Below are 15,905 nucleotides of genomic sequence, written 5' to 3'. Positions count from 1 at the left end.
AAACGTGCAAGGATGTTGCTGATTCCTTGACTTTTTCTAGGTTTGTTCAGGGTTTTGATTCTCTTCGTCGAGAACAGATCCTTGTGTTTGTTTGTCCTCTTTATGACTGGCCTCCTTGTACAGCCTCAGGCTTCGTATTGTGTTGTTGATCACATAATTTTCCTGTCCTCTGCACAGAAAGCGTGCAGAACTGGCTGGCTGTCTGTCTGTGACCATTTGTCCGGCATTTGGAACAAAAAAGATGAGAAAAAGGAGAAATGTTTACATCAAAAAGAGGAGTGAGGACAGTTTAAATGGGACTTTGTGCCTAATAATTGGATCTAGAGCATTTAATCATGGTGGTTGGCAGTCTTCAGTCAGTATACAGGAGTGAAGACCCAAGTTTAGAGACATAAAAGAGCATGTATGCATGAACAGATCCACACAGGAGACAAAAGTCAAGCAAGCAAAAACTCAGGATGAGGAACAGACATGTCTTTCATGTTCTGCTTTTGTGAGTCACATCTATTCCAGTAAAAAAAAAGGGTCAATGGAGAGTGGAATTCCTCCAAGAGATGGATGGCATGCATATCTTCTGTTTATGAATGAGAGCTTAGGTAGAATTTGTTGGACTTAATTCCCTCGGTAAAATAACCTTAATCAAGTGTACATTTATCTACCAAAAGAAAAAAATATATATGCCTTTTTGGATGCTACCTGCTACCTACTGAAAGTGACTGCAGAGTTGTCCATATCATTAATAAAATGAAGGTGTCATGACATTGTCAATCTATCCATAAAATTTATGTTGTGGAGATCAAGATTCACTGAAATGACTCCATAGCTGCCCATCTGTTTTCCTTGGTCGATTGTTAATGAGATGCCAGTGATCTTCTAACATCTCTTGTCTTGAGATGCATCTATTCTTGTTGTGAATCAAGACATTCTGAAAAGTCTCTGTGTATATATGTATTTATTCTCTGCTACTGAAGTGACTGCAGGCTTCTCCAAACTCTTCTCCTCTTTGGCCAATAAATGCAAGTAATCTAATAAATATTGTCCTCTGTGATCCTTTTTCTGTCATCTTGAGATCAATCTTTTTTTCTTTTTTTTGGAGGTCAAGATATTATAAATATTCAGTATGTATATATATATATATATATAGTTTCTCTGCTCACAGTTTAATAAGAGCTTATTGTCGATATTAAGAGAATAAGCTTTTTTTTTAATGATCTTTCCTTGATATCTATTTATTTTTTATTGTCGATATTAAGACATTCAGAAAGGTTTTTTTTTTTCTCTTTTCTGCTCACTGTTTATTTAGAGATTAAGAATAATATTGATTATTTTTATTAAAATATTTGGATTGATTAATATATTATTGTACGAAAATATCTTATGATGTCATAATGGGACAGCCTTAAATGGACCAATGGGAAAAAGATACCTCGGACCTACTGCTAAATTAGCCGAATCTAATTCGAGTTGGCAAGATCTATCCACCCACACATTTTACCGCAGTGAGACATACTTATCTTGTCGGGATCCGACGGAGATAGAGTAAGGATCAGAGGAGGAAAGGCTGCGAGTTTTCGCATAAGAAAAGCTGTTATTGTACATGCGAGGATTCCCATCAGGATAGCAGCTGAAGCGCTGGGTTGCGTCGCAGGTTTGGTGCGAGGTCCTTCTTTCGATTGCTTCGGTTAGTCGACTCGCAGCTCTTGGCATTAGCTTTTGTTAGATTTATCTTCCAAGATTAGAAAGATTGGGATCTGTGATGGTCGATACTGTTGTTGCTTATTAGTCGAAGCTCTTCTCTTCTGTTTGTAGAGGTCGAAATTTCCGACAAAATGCCCACTTTATTGTGTCTATCTTGTGCCGTTTCATATGACTGTGTCCAATCTTTGATCTTGGTTGCTCTCAGGATTCGATCTTTAAGATGTTGGCCTTTCCTAAAGTCAGATCTTGATTCCATTCACATAATGGTGAGATTCAAGATTCGGATTCTGTATGTGTGTGTGTGTGTGTGTGTGTGTGTAAGAGAGAGAGAGAGAGAGAGAGAGAGAGAGAGAGAAGGTTTAGATTTTCACATTTCACACATGTTTTAAGGTGACAACATCACCTGGCTGATTGTTCATTGAATTTAAGGGTTGCGATGGAATTAGATGCTCTTAGATTGACTTCGGTGACAAGCATTCAAGTATCCATGCTTTCTCTGATTAATTAGCCCATGTAACTTCAGATATACTCTATAATTTCTTGTGGTCTATCTTAATCTTGAAGCAAAGAATTCGAGGTAGTATGGGTTTACTCGCTTTTTCTTGGGAAAGAGTAACATAACAACAGTTCATATTTTCTTGTGTTTGTTGATTTAACTGCTCTTCGTTTTTTCTTGTGCTCTTCAGCTTCTTCTTTAATCGGAGCATCAAAACTTTGGATCGGCAGGAATGATTCTTCAGCTTCTGCTCTCTATCCTCTGTTTCATCAGTGGAACTTTATCAGAGGAATCCCCATATGTAACAATCATAGTCAAAGGATCTGATATAGTTGCTGAGACTGATGATAGTTTTGTTTGTGCCACTCTCGATTGGTGGCCTCCTCAGAAGTGTAACTATAACCAATGTCCATGGGGACAGTCGTCAGTTCTGAATCTGGTAAATTTCTTTTCGGTATCGTCTAGTTAGTCCAGAATATCTCGTCTTATTTGCACTCTGCAGGAAATAGTAACAACAATTTGTGGTTCCATGGTTTATGCAGGACTTAACTCATCCATTCCTATCTAATGCCATTCAAGGTAACGACTTCTTTGTTTCAGCATTTAGCTTCAACATGTCAGAAATGTTAATTCTCATAGTTGAATCATCACCTTTATGCTAGGAATTTCTCATTCTTTTTTATGTGATGTTCCCTAAGAACTACCACTAGATCTGTTTGAGAAAGTATGCATGTCATTTTATGTTTTTGTTTGTAAAATTTCAGCTTTTGAACATTTGCGGATAAGAATTGGAGGCTCTTTGCAAGACCAAGTAGTGTATGGTGTGCCGACATTGGGACATCCCTGTCTTCCTTTTTCCAAGATGAGCGGTGGTTTGTTTGGTTTCTCCGAAGGATGTTTGAGCATGTCAAGATGGGACAAGCTAAACCTTCTGTTTCAGAGGACGGGGTAGGTTTGCATCAAAGTTTCTTTATTTCTTCTAGCTGTCATTTTCGCCATGCTAAATTGAGATGGATCAGAGTTGACATTGAACAAAACCTCGATCTGAAATTATCTGGACATCGATCAAAAGCCTGATCACAAATTTATCTGTTTCAACTACATCATTTTTATCTGTTTAAGCAATCACCGTTGAAATGTATGGATTTTCTTTTCATACATGAGTTGATCAGGAAGATATCAGCTCCAAGATCTAGTTTAATTATCTGCATTTCATGCTTCGTGTATTCAAATTAGATGCTTTTATGACGTGTTGGGTTAAATAAGTTTATTGCTACTGTGATGAGCATAAATTTGGAATGGTAGTCAATTACATAAAGATATTAGCTTATTCCTGGATCGATTAATTGCCAGATGCATAAAGCATGAAGCAGACTCGACAAAGTACTCTACCCAAAAAGGCTAACCACATAAGCATTTTTTCTCTGTATTAATTGCTTTATTCCATGACTGCATTTTGATAAACTTTCTAAGTAATTCCTGATGTTAGGAAATAACATTTGAGTTCTAATATGTACTTTCGTAATTATAACATTCTGTATCGTGCATCATATCACTTAAATGTCTGTATTTTTCTTGTTATCAAAAATATAAAATGATCATAGTTATGTGATTTTGTGTTTGCAGGGCGATAATCACATTTGGTCTGAATGCACTAAATGGGAGGCACCCTGTACACAATGGTATGTGGGTCGGTAACTGGAACTCCACAAATGCTCGTGATTTCATTAAGTACACAATTTCAAGAGGATATCCGGTTGATTCATGGGAATTCGGTATGTCTTTTCTACACACTCTTTTCTGCAAGAAAATCCATTCTACCAAAACCTAAATGTGTCCTGTTTGATGCATCAGGAAATGAATTGAGCGGAAGCGGTGTTAGTGCAAGGGTTAGCGCCGAACAGTATGCAAAAGATCTGATTGGCCTTCAAACTCTTCTTAAGGAGTTATATAAAAATTCACGCATGCGACCGTTGCTAGTTGCCCCTGGAGGATTCTTTGATCAAAAATGGTATACTCAGCTATTACAAGCTTCAGGTCGGGGTGTCGTCAATGCTTTGACACATCATATATATAATCTTGGCCCAGGTGAGTGTAGAAATTTGCGTAGAATGTAGAAGACGCTGTCCATTGGAGAATTCTCTTTGATGACTTAAGACACATAAGAGAGAAGAAAATGGGAAAGATCTGATTTATCTGTGTCTTTGTTTCCCTTACCACATTACCTTTGGCATGTATTTATTAGGTGAAATTACAAACATCAAATCTGGGAATTGCTATTCCCAATTATTAAACCAGAAATAAGACATTTAGCTTCTTACTGGACTTCTGTTTGATATCTAAGCTTTGTATTGATCATGCTCTTCTCTTCTTCTACCATTTTGAATAGGAATTCCTGCTAAAAATGAAATCTTCATGCTTATGAACTCATCATCACCTGACAGTATGCAATGTCGAGTCCTTATAAAAGAAAGTCCTGTAGTCAAGGGATTATTATACTTATTCCCGCAACATCATCCTCTGATCAATTGGAAAACCATCCACTTGCCAACTAAAAGTTTTAATGTTTCCTTTTGATTGGATCATCGTGGTATCAGATGGAGCAAATAAGGCCATCTGTAAGACCAATTTTTCATGTATAGCAATATAGAAGAAGTAGAATTGCACAACTATTGTTTACGTGTTGCTCCTCCAGGAGAATCATGTATACAGGAAAGGCATTTGGAATTCTAAAGAAGACAAGACTACTAGAAACTTGAATGATATCATTGTTATGCCAAAAATTCTTTGCGTCAATAATTCAGAATCCCTTGGTGGTAATATTGGGCAGTTTATGACCAAAGGAATTTCTGTATAGACAGGGAGACATTATAAATGATTAAACATCAACTTGACTGCTGCAGGTGATGATTACCGTATCGAGAGTAAGATACTGGATCCCCAATATTTAAGTCGGATAACAGATACATTCAGAAATCTCCAACTTACAATAGAAAGACATGGACCATGGTCATCCGCTTGGGTTGGAGAAGCTGGTGGTGCTTACAACAGTGGAAGTCGTCGTGTGTCAAATAAATTTCTCGACAGCTTCTGGTAATTTACTTTTTTTTTCTTCTTGCATCCCCGGTTTCATGTGAAATTGCAGACAAAAAACTTATTTGACATAGTATAGGTACTTGGATCAACTGGGCATGGCATCAAAGTACAACACTAAGGTCTATTGCAGACAGACCTTGATTGGAGGGAATTATGGTCTCCTCGACACACACACTCTCACACCAAATCCTGATTACTACAGGCAAGCATCCAAGTCACCAATTATCTTATAGTCATATGCTTGGAAACATGAGCAAATTTTAAGTCACCTAGTTGATCCTCTTTGAGTCTTCTTACCAGTGCACTATTGTGGCATCGGCTAATGGGGAAAGGAGTTCTTTCCATCGACATCAGTGGCTCATCATACTTGCGAGCATACGGTCATTGCAGGAAGGGAAAGGTACAGAATTCTATTGACACCATTCTTGATTGATTTCTATATTGTCTGGATTTATGCAGCTGATGTTTTTCAAAAACCTTAAGCTTACATTAAACTTGCTGCAGATATACTCAATAACTACTTTACTTTCATTACAATACCAACGATGACAGTAGTTTGGTTTTTGAATAGATAGTCGAACCGACCCTTTAGTCAGATTTCCTTAGTTTAGATAGGGGAATATGTTTCAAGTCGTGCTTGGGTTTGGGTTTGTGGTGCGTAGCAGCTACCCAATTTCAGATATCCGGGGCTACATGATCCACTTAATTGAAGTTTGAATGCCCTTTAATCAGGTTTGGGATGAGTTCTGATGAGAAGACATAGTCAGGTTTCGGTGAAATTTGTGGGAACCGAACCAGTTGCCTTCTGATACGATACAACTTGAGGATAAAAAGATTGTTCTTTCAAGAATTGCAGCATTTGGAAATTTCTATCCTGTGTTCTACCACTGATTTTGCATTAGTAGATAACTGTCTTTCAAGATTGTATTTTATTTTATTTATTCATTTTGATATCGATAAGAAGAACCGTCTGATTGTGACGATAATCTTTACTATTTAACCTTGTAATGCACTCCTGGAGTCAGTCGATACCGATCTAAAGACTCGGTTGTTTCTAATGTGCTTCACAATACATACAGGCAGGCGTCACTCTACTCTTGATCAACCTAAGCAAATCCACCAAGTTCAGTGTGACCGTCCGAGACAATCTCAATGCCATTCCTGCCGAGGGAGGAGACATCCAAACCGACAATTCTTTCGTCCACAGCTTTAAGAGAGTACTCTCCTGGATGGGCAGAAAAGCATCATCTGAATCTGAAAGCAGAGAGGAGTATCATCTGACCGGGAAGGGCCGCGACCATCTAAGCCAAACAGTGCTGTTGAATGGAATACCGTTGGAGCTTACTGAGGATGGCAAGATTCCACCTCTGAATCCTGTGTATGTTCCAGCAAGCTCCCCTTTGCATGTTGCTCCCTTGTCTATAGCATTTGTAGTACTCCCCAACTTTGAAGCTCAAGCTTGCAGCTGAAGAGGATGCACAAGGTAATGGTGCATCCTGCTGTTGTAAATGATGGATGATTTATTGCACCAAATTTATATTGTAGAACAGCTTGGCCATGGGATCAAATAAGTTGTGTAAGTTCTTCAGGAGAGCTAAATAAGATGTGTGATTGATGTTTTAGCATGAGACTCTATTCCATGTTTCATATTGGCTTGGAGAAGGTTGTCCTACTTTAATTCCATGTTTTCTTTGATGGAAGTTTGATGCAGAACACCAAGTGTAGTTGTCATTTTACATGAATGGTGTGCCTTTTCAATTGATTTAGATAGGTGACTTGTCTTTAGCACATGACAGCAGCCTGTTGAGTCCCTAAGAATATTGATCTGTCAGCTTCTAATTAAAGTAGGAATCCCTTAGGAAGCACCAAGTCATCTGCTTTGACAAAAGAATTTGTAGAAAAATGATCCAAGCAGGAATTAATATTTGGTGCAACATATCAACATAATATTGGCAACTGGGATCAAATTGCATTGGAGAAGAAACACTGAAACAGAACAATTGATCACATAGTGAGAGACAATTGACAACATGGTGAGAGGGCAACATAACAAAAGCACTGTAAGCAAAGAATTAACTGCACATTTCAATATCTTATGAATCAAGACAAATATCCTAGAGTTCCCTAATATTCAAAAGGGGCTTCCGTTACGGTTATATCCATGACCTCCGAATTTAGAGGACGAATAAAGAACAGAAAAATGTTAAAAGTGAAATTAATCAATAAACTTGAAAGTAAAAGAAGAAAAGATAATCGGCATGCCTCTCGAGACAATCCAATCCTGGCTTCAGTATGGACCGGTCAGTGTGATCTGATGCTCCATTAGCAGCAATATGAAGAACATCATTTGTTCCAGAACAGGGTAATAAACCCTCCAGAACACTTGGAAGAACAACCTTTAATAGGCAAATGCTGATTGCTATCTAACAAAATGAATAGAATCATGCATGGCACCAGAAGTGCAGCCATCTAACTGGATAGGTCTACGAGGAGGCCAACCATTTAGCTGCTCGGCTATAATAACTGAATTCTTAATGTACTCGGTAACTTCACTCGTATCTTGAGTGAAAACCGAGCCATCACTGTATCTATAATACTACTTTCCTGCTAAATGTTTACGCTGTCCAGTTTTCTGGTGATCATTGTGGCTCCAAGATATGACAATTGCTTACGAAGTTGTTGGAATAGTTTACATGCTTTGTCCAAAATGGCTGGAGGTGCTTATATCCAATCTCCAGCCATGGTTTGCATTGGCCGTTGTAGTGGATAACAGCAGCCTTCCTAACAGTGTCGAGGTCCGTCAATTCCTGATAGCCCAAACCTAGCATGTGCCATGATGGGTCTATAGGATACACATAACCTCTGAATGCTATGAGGGCTGGTGGCAACGTTCCAAGCTTCCACAGCTTCAGGTTTGACTTCAAATTCTGCAATCAAAATGAAAATGAAAAGAAAGGATAATAATTAGCAGAGGTGTACAGTTACAACATCAACTTATGATGTTGAGGTAATCAGCTTACACATTTGATCATTTATATTTCTTTCTCACATCTGCAGGTTAGAAGAAAAAATAGGCTTGAAATTTGTGTAGCCAATACAAGTTCTGAATAATTAACAAACTGAATATTTATCAGAAGATAATTATTCTGGTCGCATTTGGCTTAAACATGGACCTTAATTTCATAGGAAATTCAGAAGAACAAAAGATGTTTGGGTAAAGTATAGGAGAAAATTCGTTCATATGATTTAACTGGCTATTTAGAAAGATTAAACTGTTACCACCAAATTGTAGCTCAATGAACTTAGCTCATCAGCAACTTGGAGTTCGTTGAAAATAAAAAGAACATAAAGATCATTATGGTTCTTTGCAGAAAGAGAAGTTACAACAGAATAAACTGAACAATGATATGACAAATGGTTGAAACTTTACCTCCTTCACCCAGTAGTGATATGTTTCCCTAATGTTTGTCTTCCTCCAGGCATTTAAGTCAAACATATTCATCCCAAATGCCCATGCACACTCGTCAGGGTCCAATTTATTGGCTATGAGGGGATGTGAGAAATTAAAATATGTCCTGAAGCGCTTAGCCATCACCCAGGTATCTTCACCTTTGCATGTTTCTACAGCGCCATTTACTTTTCCAGAAAAATCAATCTCCCACAACAGTGACAAGTCACGTTGAACAACAACATCATCATCGAGAAATAGAACCTTGTTGAGGTTTGGAAAGAGCTGTTTAAAATGTTAGGAAGAGTATGTTATCATCATTTTTAGAAAAATTACTTGGTTTGTCAACAAATAGACCTGTTATATACACCAAAACAGATTGTAACATGTAATAGAAAGCCATAATTTTATTATGGCTTCTTCATATGGGCATCTATGAAGAGCAAACACAGATATATACATTACAGACATGCTGACATAGTAATGTTGGATAAGGAGCATATGATATTGGTATGGAAATGGCAAATAGTAATCACATGTTTTCTATTGATTGCTGATAATTAAATCACTATAGATGTTTTGTCTTGGATCATTTACGATGATTAAATCAGTAATTTATAAGAAGCATAACAATCATTCACAAAAATACTACAAATATATATGAAAATTTCATGGAAATATTCACATCAAAGTTTTATAACCAAATTCTCATTGCATCTTACCTCTATTGGATGTTTAGAACCTTTATGTTGATGTTGATGGTTCACTAACTATCCTACGCTGATAACCATACTGGTCCGTAATATGCAAGTGTAGATAGTAGATATGCTCTTGAAATATGTCAAAGACATGGAAAGATTAAAGCATCACTACTTCATTTATTGACTTAAAAGAAACGTTTATGTTTAAGATGTATCTATCTTATAATTTTGTTGCGGGAATAATTATGTTTTTGAACCACTAATTAGAAAGGTGGATGTGTAAATTAAAGTTGACAACACATTCTGTTGATTTACCTTCACATATCTGCCTTCTTATAATTCTTACTTTAAAATTCATAGCAATCTTCTTTCTCAACATGCTAGATTATATTCTTCTAGCCACATATTGGATCTTCCACTTCTTTCTAATCTAAGCATCTTATCAACTAAAACCCAAAACCAGTTCATTTTAAGTTCCTCAATTTTCTCTCCAATCACTTAAATAGAATTTAGCATGCTGTAGGCTGAAGATATAATAACCATCCAAACAAGCATACTTTTGTTATATTGGTTCTTTGGAATCATTGCCTCTAGTACTACATTAGCAAAAAGTGTCATCAAGCAAAAGGATCTCAAAAGTACACCGACTAATTTACCTCGGGCAGGTATATGCGCAGATGGTTGAGCAGAGAAATGTATTTTGGACTCCTTGCTTGCAGTTTAGAAGCGAAAGCCCTTGGATTGTCACCAACATTGGTGCCCAAGATATAATCTCCATGATAGTGATTTCTAACACCATGGTGACTTTCAATAGCTTCGAGAACAGGCACATTTTCTCTTGTTAACCAGTCAAATTGGTGAACACCTTTCACCTCAATCACAGCAGGGGAAAGAGAATTTAAGGCAAACCATGAATGCATACCCGGATAAGTCTTTTTATCAGTTATGACATGGAAGACAACCCTCTCAGGCTGTAACGAAGATCGTACAACTGAGGTGACCACAACAGAGGCTGCAAGAATGTTATCAGTGGCAACAACAAAATGGTGATAAGAGTTATCAGAGAGTAAAGGTAGCAACTCTGGTGGTGGCAACTGTTTACGAGCTTGTGCATTGGATGAATATTCATCAGTCAAGCGCAATGAGAGACAATGTATGCCTTTAGGAACAGCAGTTGCTGCAAAATGTTTGTGCAGTTGTTCTGCTAGCCTTGATCTTTTCACCTCCCTATCCATATGTTCCATCTGCATATAACAAACAAGTCATAGAAAGAACATCCCCAAGTATATTAACTTAATGAGCTGCATGTAAATGGTTTAGTGTCCGCAAGTATGGATTCTAAGAATGACTGGCAGTGCCACCTCTTCTATAAAAAATTCCAACAAAGAATATTTAATCAGATTAAGATTGTTACCAGATTTCTCGTATCTAATTTTTTTTCTTTTCTTAACAGAAGAAAGTTACATTTTTCTTGAACTTAAAGTATAGCCAAATTTAACTGAACAATAACTCTCAAGAATCTCATTTCTTCACTAGTGATGCTATGAATCTGGTGAAGAATATTCACATGAATGGTTAAGACATGCCACGTGAATAGTTGAGATGGCTACACAAATGACTTGAAGGTTTAAAGAATAGTGTCATTGTAGCACATTCCAATTGAAGTGAACCATGAAGAGATCCCTAAGAGCTAACACTGGTGCCAACACATACAGAAAAATTAAACAAAAAGACACCAAAATTAATAAGGAATTTTCGAAGGACAGTTCCAAGAATCCTGCAGAGAATGACGAGCTTCTATATTGTTCTCTAGATAACATCCATGTATGAAGAATACAGTATCACGATGATTTTTTAAATGAACAATACTTCAATGTTTAGTCAATGAATCATAAAACATTTTATTGAACATCTTTAATCTTGTTCTGAGGAGAAATGTACCAAATAAGGACATAAAAGATTAACAAATGGGCATACCATTGCCTTCAATCTTACAGCAAAAGTGTCCGCATCATACTGATTGTTCTTCATGTCTGAAAGAAACTCACTGAAAGATTCTGGCAACTTCAGGCCGACTGGAATTTCCTCAGAGTTTACTTGATCAAGTATCTTGTATAAGTCTTTAACAAGCTTCTGTGATTGTGTTGAAGCGGTTCAGATTAAGATTATGTCTTCAACAAGGAGAAAGAGAAAACTATCCATCCATCATGACTAGAAAAGAAAACAATAGAAAACATTACCATGGAATCATCACCACCCCTTCCAAGAAACCCTGGTCCTAGCCGCCTCCCGAGACAATCTGAAACAAATAAGAAAATAACAAGGAAACTAATGTTATCAGCCGATGCAGTAGACATTGCATTCAAGTTATGTCATAACGCTCAACAAAATTAGATGTAGAAGCCAGAAAGTAGACCTAGTAAAATATTTTGCATAATCTTCATAAATATTTGTATTCATTCTCTACAAAAACATGCTTGAGGTAGACTTGTGAGAAAATAGTGCAGCCAGATATTATTGATGTTGCGGATAGCAGGTCATAAAAACTCCTATCAGCATAGCGTGGATGTAAAAGCTAATTGCATCAGCATATACAAGTATACAGACATTAAATAATTAAGCATATATTAAAGAAAGGGAAAAAACAAAAGCAGACCTTGTAACAACTAATCTTGATGAACAAATATCGATAAAGCAGTTACATATGAATATGATTAACATCATGTGGTGCATGTTGTGAATATCATAAATCCAAGTATAATAAGAAACTGCAGATAAAGGCAGGTGGATTAACTGAGAATGAAGAAGACCTTTAAAAACCAGCAGAATATAGAAAAAAGAAAAATAAGCTCAAAGCATAGACTGAGAAGACACCCATGTGTTGGAGTAAAATATTGAATGAGCTGAAGCAACCAAAACAGCTAACAAGCAAGCTTATTTTCCATGTGTACAACTGCTTCTAAGCGGTAGCAAAGGAAAGATCACACAGGAAGATGCAGAAAGCATTAGCAGCACAATTCATGGGTAATCAAAGGAAGAAAGGTAGATGTTTAAATGAAAACTGAAAGAGATTTCAACATTAACATTATACACACTGATGGAAATCTAAATGCAGCAGTCGGTTGCCTTTGAAAGGGTCTGCTGAGAGGATAATAAATATTGGGCATCATGATATAGGATTTAAACAGCATAAATATTTGAAAATATAAGGTCATGCACACATCAACAACAAGACACTGAATAAGCAAACAGAAACAAAAGCAATAACACAAATGAAAAGAACATAACACAAGAACTTCCAGGTATTTTACTTAACACAGTTATTTAAGACCAAAAGGAAAAGGCAGGAAATACAGCCAAGCCACCAGCATCATGCAGTAAAACCGAACACTAAAAAAAAATTAAAAATCTATGAAGAGAGAAAAAAAAAAAAATAAAGATCCACTAAACTCCGATGCCACAGCCAAACCTATTGACCACTAAACTCCGATGCCACGGTTAACCCTATTGACTACTAATATTCAAAATACATACAAGAAGAAAAAGATGAAGAAAAAGGAAAGATATGGCACTTTCTCGACTGCACAACTAGAAATTTTGAGGATAAGTAACCCCTCTCGAAAATAAACGAAAAAAATCATTAAGTTCATTTAAGCACCTTAAATTTACAATACAATAAACAATGTTCAGCCTAAGAAGTTGAAGCATGTGGCACAACCACAACCAAACTTATGTTGAATTCTGAAGCCGAAGTGAAGAACTGGGATGACCGAGTTGCTAGCCACCGACAAAGGTAAAGACGTCAGAAAAGATGTACGACGGAACAGCAAACAATCAAATTCAAGATAAACCAAAATGGACCGACAAAATCAGCATATACAATCATTTGAGAATGACATCTTTAGCATTTCAACCGCAAAGGATTTTTTTTTTTGATATTGCTATATCAGATCCATCGGCACCGACGCAACCCATCCAAGACATCAAATTGCAACAAATTCAAGAAACAGGCGAAAGGGTTCCAACATCCTACCGAAGGAGGAGCACTTGTTGACGCTCTCGAGGGTGACGACGGCGGTGAGGATGAAAACGAAGGGCAAGAGGAAGGCTAGGGCGAGGACAGTGTGGAAGAGGGTCCGGTAGGAGATGTGGCGGGCGGCGTCCTTCAACTTCATCAAGTCGAGGAATCCATTGGTGCTCGATATCGTGATGCTTCTCATGCCAGGCGAGAACCTAATCTGCATCGTCGTCGTATCCGACGCCGCGGCCGTGCCGGCGCCCGGTGCTGCCCGCCGCCGACCCTCACCGTTGCCGCCGTCGCCGTGGCGGCGCCGGCACCACGAGATCCTGACCCGCCAACGGCCCTACGCGAGAGAACATGCTACCAAAACGCCGGAGCAGCAATCCAATGCATCACCGAGGGATTCAGGAGCGGAGATCGCGCTACCAGCAGCTACAAAATCGGATCTTGCGAGCCTCTCACGATCCGGCATTGGGTTTCCGACGCGCACTATGCTTTGATCCCTCGATTCCAGCTCTACCGGCGGGCAAACATTGAGCTTTGAGATCTGAGATCTTTGGTGTCGGAGGAAAACACGAGGGATGGATGGATGGAGGGAGGAAGCCAAAGGCAGAGGTGAAGGAAATTGGATGCTATAATTATTGCAAGAATTAGTTTCCTTTTTACTAAATATATATATATATATATATATATATATATATATAATATAAATAAACAGTGGGAGGTGAGAAAACAAATGAGAAAAAGGGAAGGAAGGAGAGTGTGTCTAATGTTAGATTGGGGGGGTGGGAGAGGTGAAGTGGAGCAATTAAAGGCGATTGAAGTTTGACCTGAGGGCAATAAAAGGGAAAGGAAATTTGGATTTGGGAACCAATGTCGAAACGATCCCATAAGCTGAGGTAATTGATTGTTACCTCAATTCTTGGATGTAACGATCGAAGCAGGTGAAGACGGCTCTTTCACTTTGATGGAAAATGATGATAGAACTATGTCTTATATTATAATTATTTTCACTCTTAAATAAATGGTTGGGAAAATAATCCAAATTTACTTTTTAGATTTAAAGATGTTAGAGAAGATCAAGGAATAATCAATAGTAGTGAACATGTTAGTGATTGTTTTTTTTTTCTTTTAATTTAAAGCAGGGAAACAACAAAGAAAAATACCTATAAAAAGGAAAAGTTCATTTTGATTCCAAATGAAAAAGAATATTCTCTGCTTAAACACAAAAAGGTTGGTTGTTCATTGATCAGAACAGACCACTGTAGTCAAACGACGACTGCAGGCAGTAAAGTAAAACTTTGGTACTTGAGGAAGTCTGATCCTTTTTCTTCTTTAGTCCTTTTCAATGTCCTGTTACAATTAATGAGAGTCTTACACATTTGCATGATTTAACTTTTGTGTCATGGGATCCACAACACACATTTTCCTTCATTTAATTGCTGTTGGTACATTGAATCTTCTTCTTTTCCTCTCCGTGTGATCACTTTCATCCAACCCAACTAAACAATGACTGGTGAGTGAGAGGAAAAAGTATGTTGTATATATATATTTATATATATGATGTATCCCTAACTTTTAAGGAATAAGACCTGAAAATGAAAATGAATGGTTTTTTGCATCGATTGCTTGAGATGTGGCAATATTATATGTGAAATCGAAGAAGGAAATCATGAGAAAGTGACTAAGATGGAGGATAGAGACTTCATTATTTTGTCCACATCAAAACTAAAGCCTGTGATAATTACTGATCTGGTGTGTTTTCCTTTTGGGAGCAGGGCCACAAAATGTGTTGCATGTATCATGCAGAAAAGTCATGCACCAAAACTATCATTGGCTGTTCTGAAGCTTATCAGTGGATCGATTGCCGAGACTTTTGGTTTGTAGAGCAAATCTGAGCATGTTCAAAACCTTTATGCTTCAGATTTTGGTGTCCTCGCAGCAAAATAACAGGGAAGCTTTTGCCTGCCAGTTTCAGGGTATGCTAGCTTGGAGGAAGAATGCTACTAGCTGTTTTGCTGACTATATCTACCAAGCACTAGATAGAATAAATGAGATCGAAGGGAAGGCTGCAACCAGGTGGCCTGTTGCTTTTACTCATCGATTGCTGAACTATTTGTGATCAAGCAGGATGTCCAGAATAGTTTAAGAAAAATCATGCTAGCAAACCTTGACATCATTACAAATCTACTCCTTTATTATATGAATGATTCATAATCAAATGTAAGATTACATATATTTGACTCTCCCCAGATCCCATATTGTGTTGGAACCAAAATGACTTGCAGCCCACCTCATGCTTGCTCGGAAAAGGGTGCGTGTGATTATGCTGCTGAATAAATACTTTTAAGCTTGCTGTTTGACTACATGATTTTTCTATGTGTCCTTGGGACACTGCATCCTCTTTGCAGCAAACATTTTGGCTTTGGCAGGTTTCCTCAGGCA

General features: G+C 37.7%; 2 protein-coding genes across 4 annotated transcripts; one reads left to right on the top strand and one right to left on the bottom strand.

The window, feature by feature from the left end:
- The first annotated feature begins 1,525 nt into the window (after positions 1 to 1,525).
- Positions 1,526 to 6,915, top strand: LOC135635083 (heparanase-like protein 2). 2 transcript variants are annotated; one of them, XM_065145931.1, is made up of 10 exons: positions 1,526 to 1,681; positions 2,385 to 2,633; positions 2,737 to 2,773; positions 2,959 to 3,142; positions 3,821 to 3,969; positions 4,049 to 4,282; positions 5,098 to 5,287; positions 5,367 to 5,492; positions 5,591 to 5,690; positions 6,370 to 6,915. In XM_065145931.1, exons 2-10 carry the CDS (start codon positions 2,427 to 2,429, stop codon positions 6,757 to 6,759), a joined length of 1,617 nt encoding a protein of 538 aa, XP_065002003.1. In that variant the 5' UTR covers positions 1,526 to 1,681; positions 2,385 to 2,426; the 3' UTR covers positions 6,760 to 6,915. The 2 variants fall into 2 exon arrangements, with proteins under 2 accessions (XP_065002003.1, XP_065002004.1); XM_065145932.1 differs by lacking the exon at positions 1,526 to 1,681 and adding an exon at positions 1,948 to 1,964.
- A 409-nt stretch (positions 6,916 to 7,324) lies between these two features.
- Positions 7,325 to 14,069, bottom strand: LOC103982169 (probable galacturonosyltransferase 13). 2 transcript variants are annotated; one of them, XM_009399004.3, is made up of 7 exons: positions 13,473 to 14,069; positions 11,680 to 11,738; positions 11,417 to 11,572; positions 10,362 to 10,683; positions 10,096 to 10,253; positions 8,721 to 9,023; positions 7,325 to 8,217 (listed from the first exon to the last, which is right to left on the bottom strand). In XM_009399004.3, the coding sequence occupies exons 1-7, from the start codon at positions 13,681 to 13,683 to the stop codon at positions 7,930 to 7,932; spliced, it is 1,497 nt and encodes a 498-aa protein (XP_009397279.2). In that variant the 5' UTR covers positions 13,684 to 14,069; the 3' UTR covers positions 7,325 to 7,929. The 2 variants fall into 2 exon arrangements, with proteins under 2 accessions (XP_009397279.2, XP_009397278.2); XM_009399003.3 differs by having other exon boundaries at positions 10,096 to 10,683.
- Positions 14,070 to 15,905: the final 1,836 nt, after the last annotated feature.

Source organism: Musa acuminata, chromosome BXJ3-4 (assembly GCF_036884655.1).
Source record: "Musa acuminata AAA Group cultivar baxijiao chromosome BXJ3-4, Cavendish_Baxijiao_AAA, whole genome shotgun sequence".
Classification (NCBI taxonomy): domain Eukaryota; kingdom Viridiplantae; phylum Streptophyta; class Magnoliopsida; order Zingiberales; family Musaceae; genus Musa; species Musa acuminata.
This window is presented reverse-complemented; position numbering and strand designations above follow the sequence as displayed.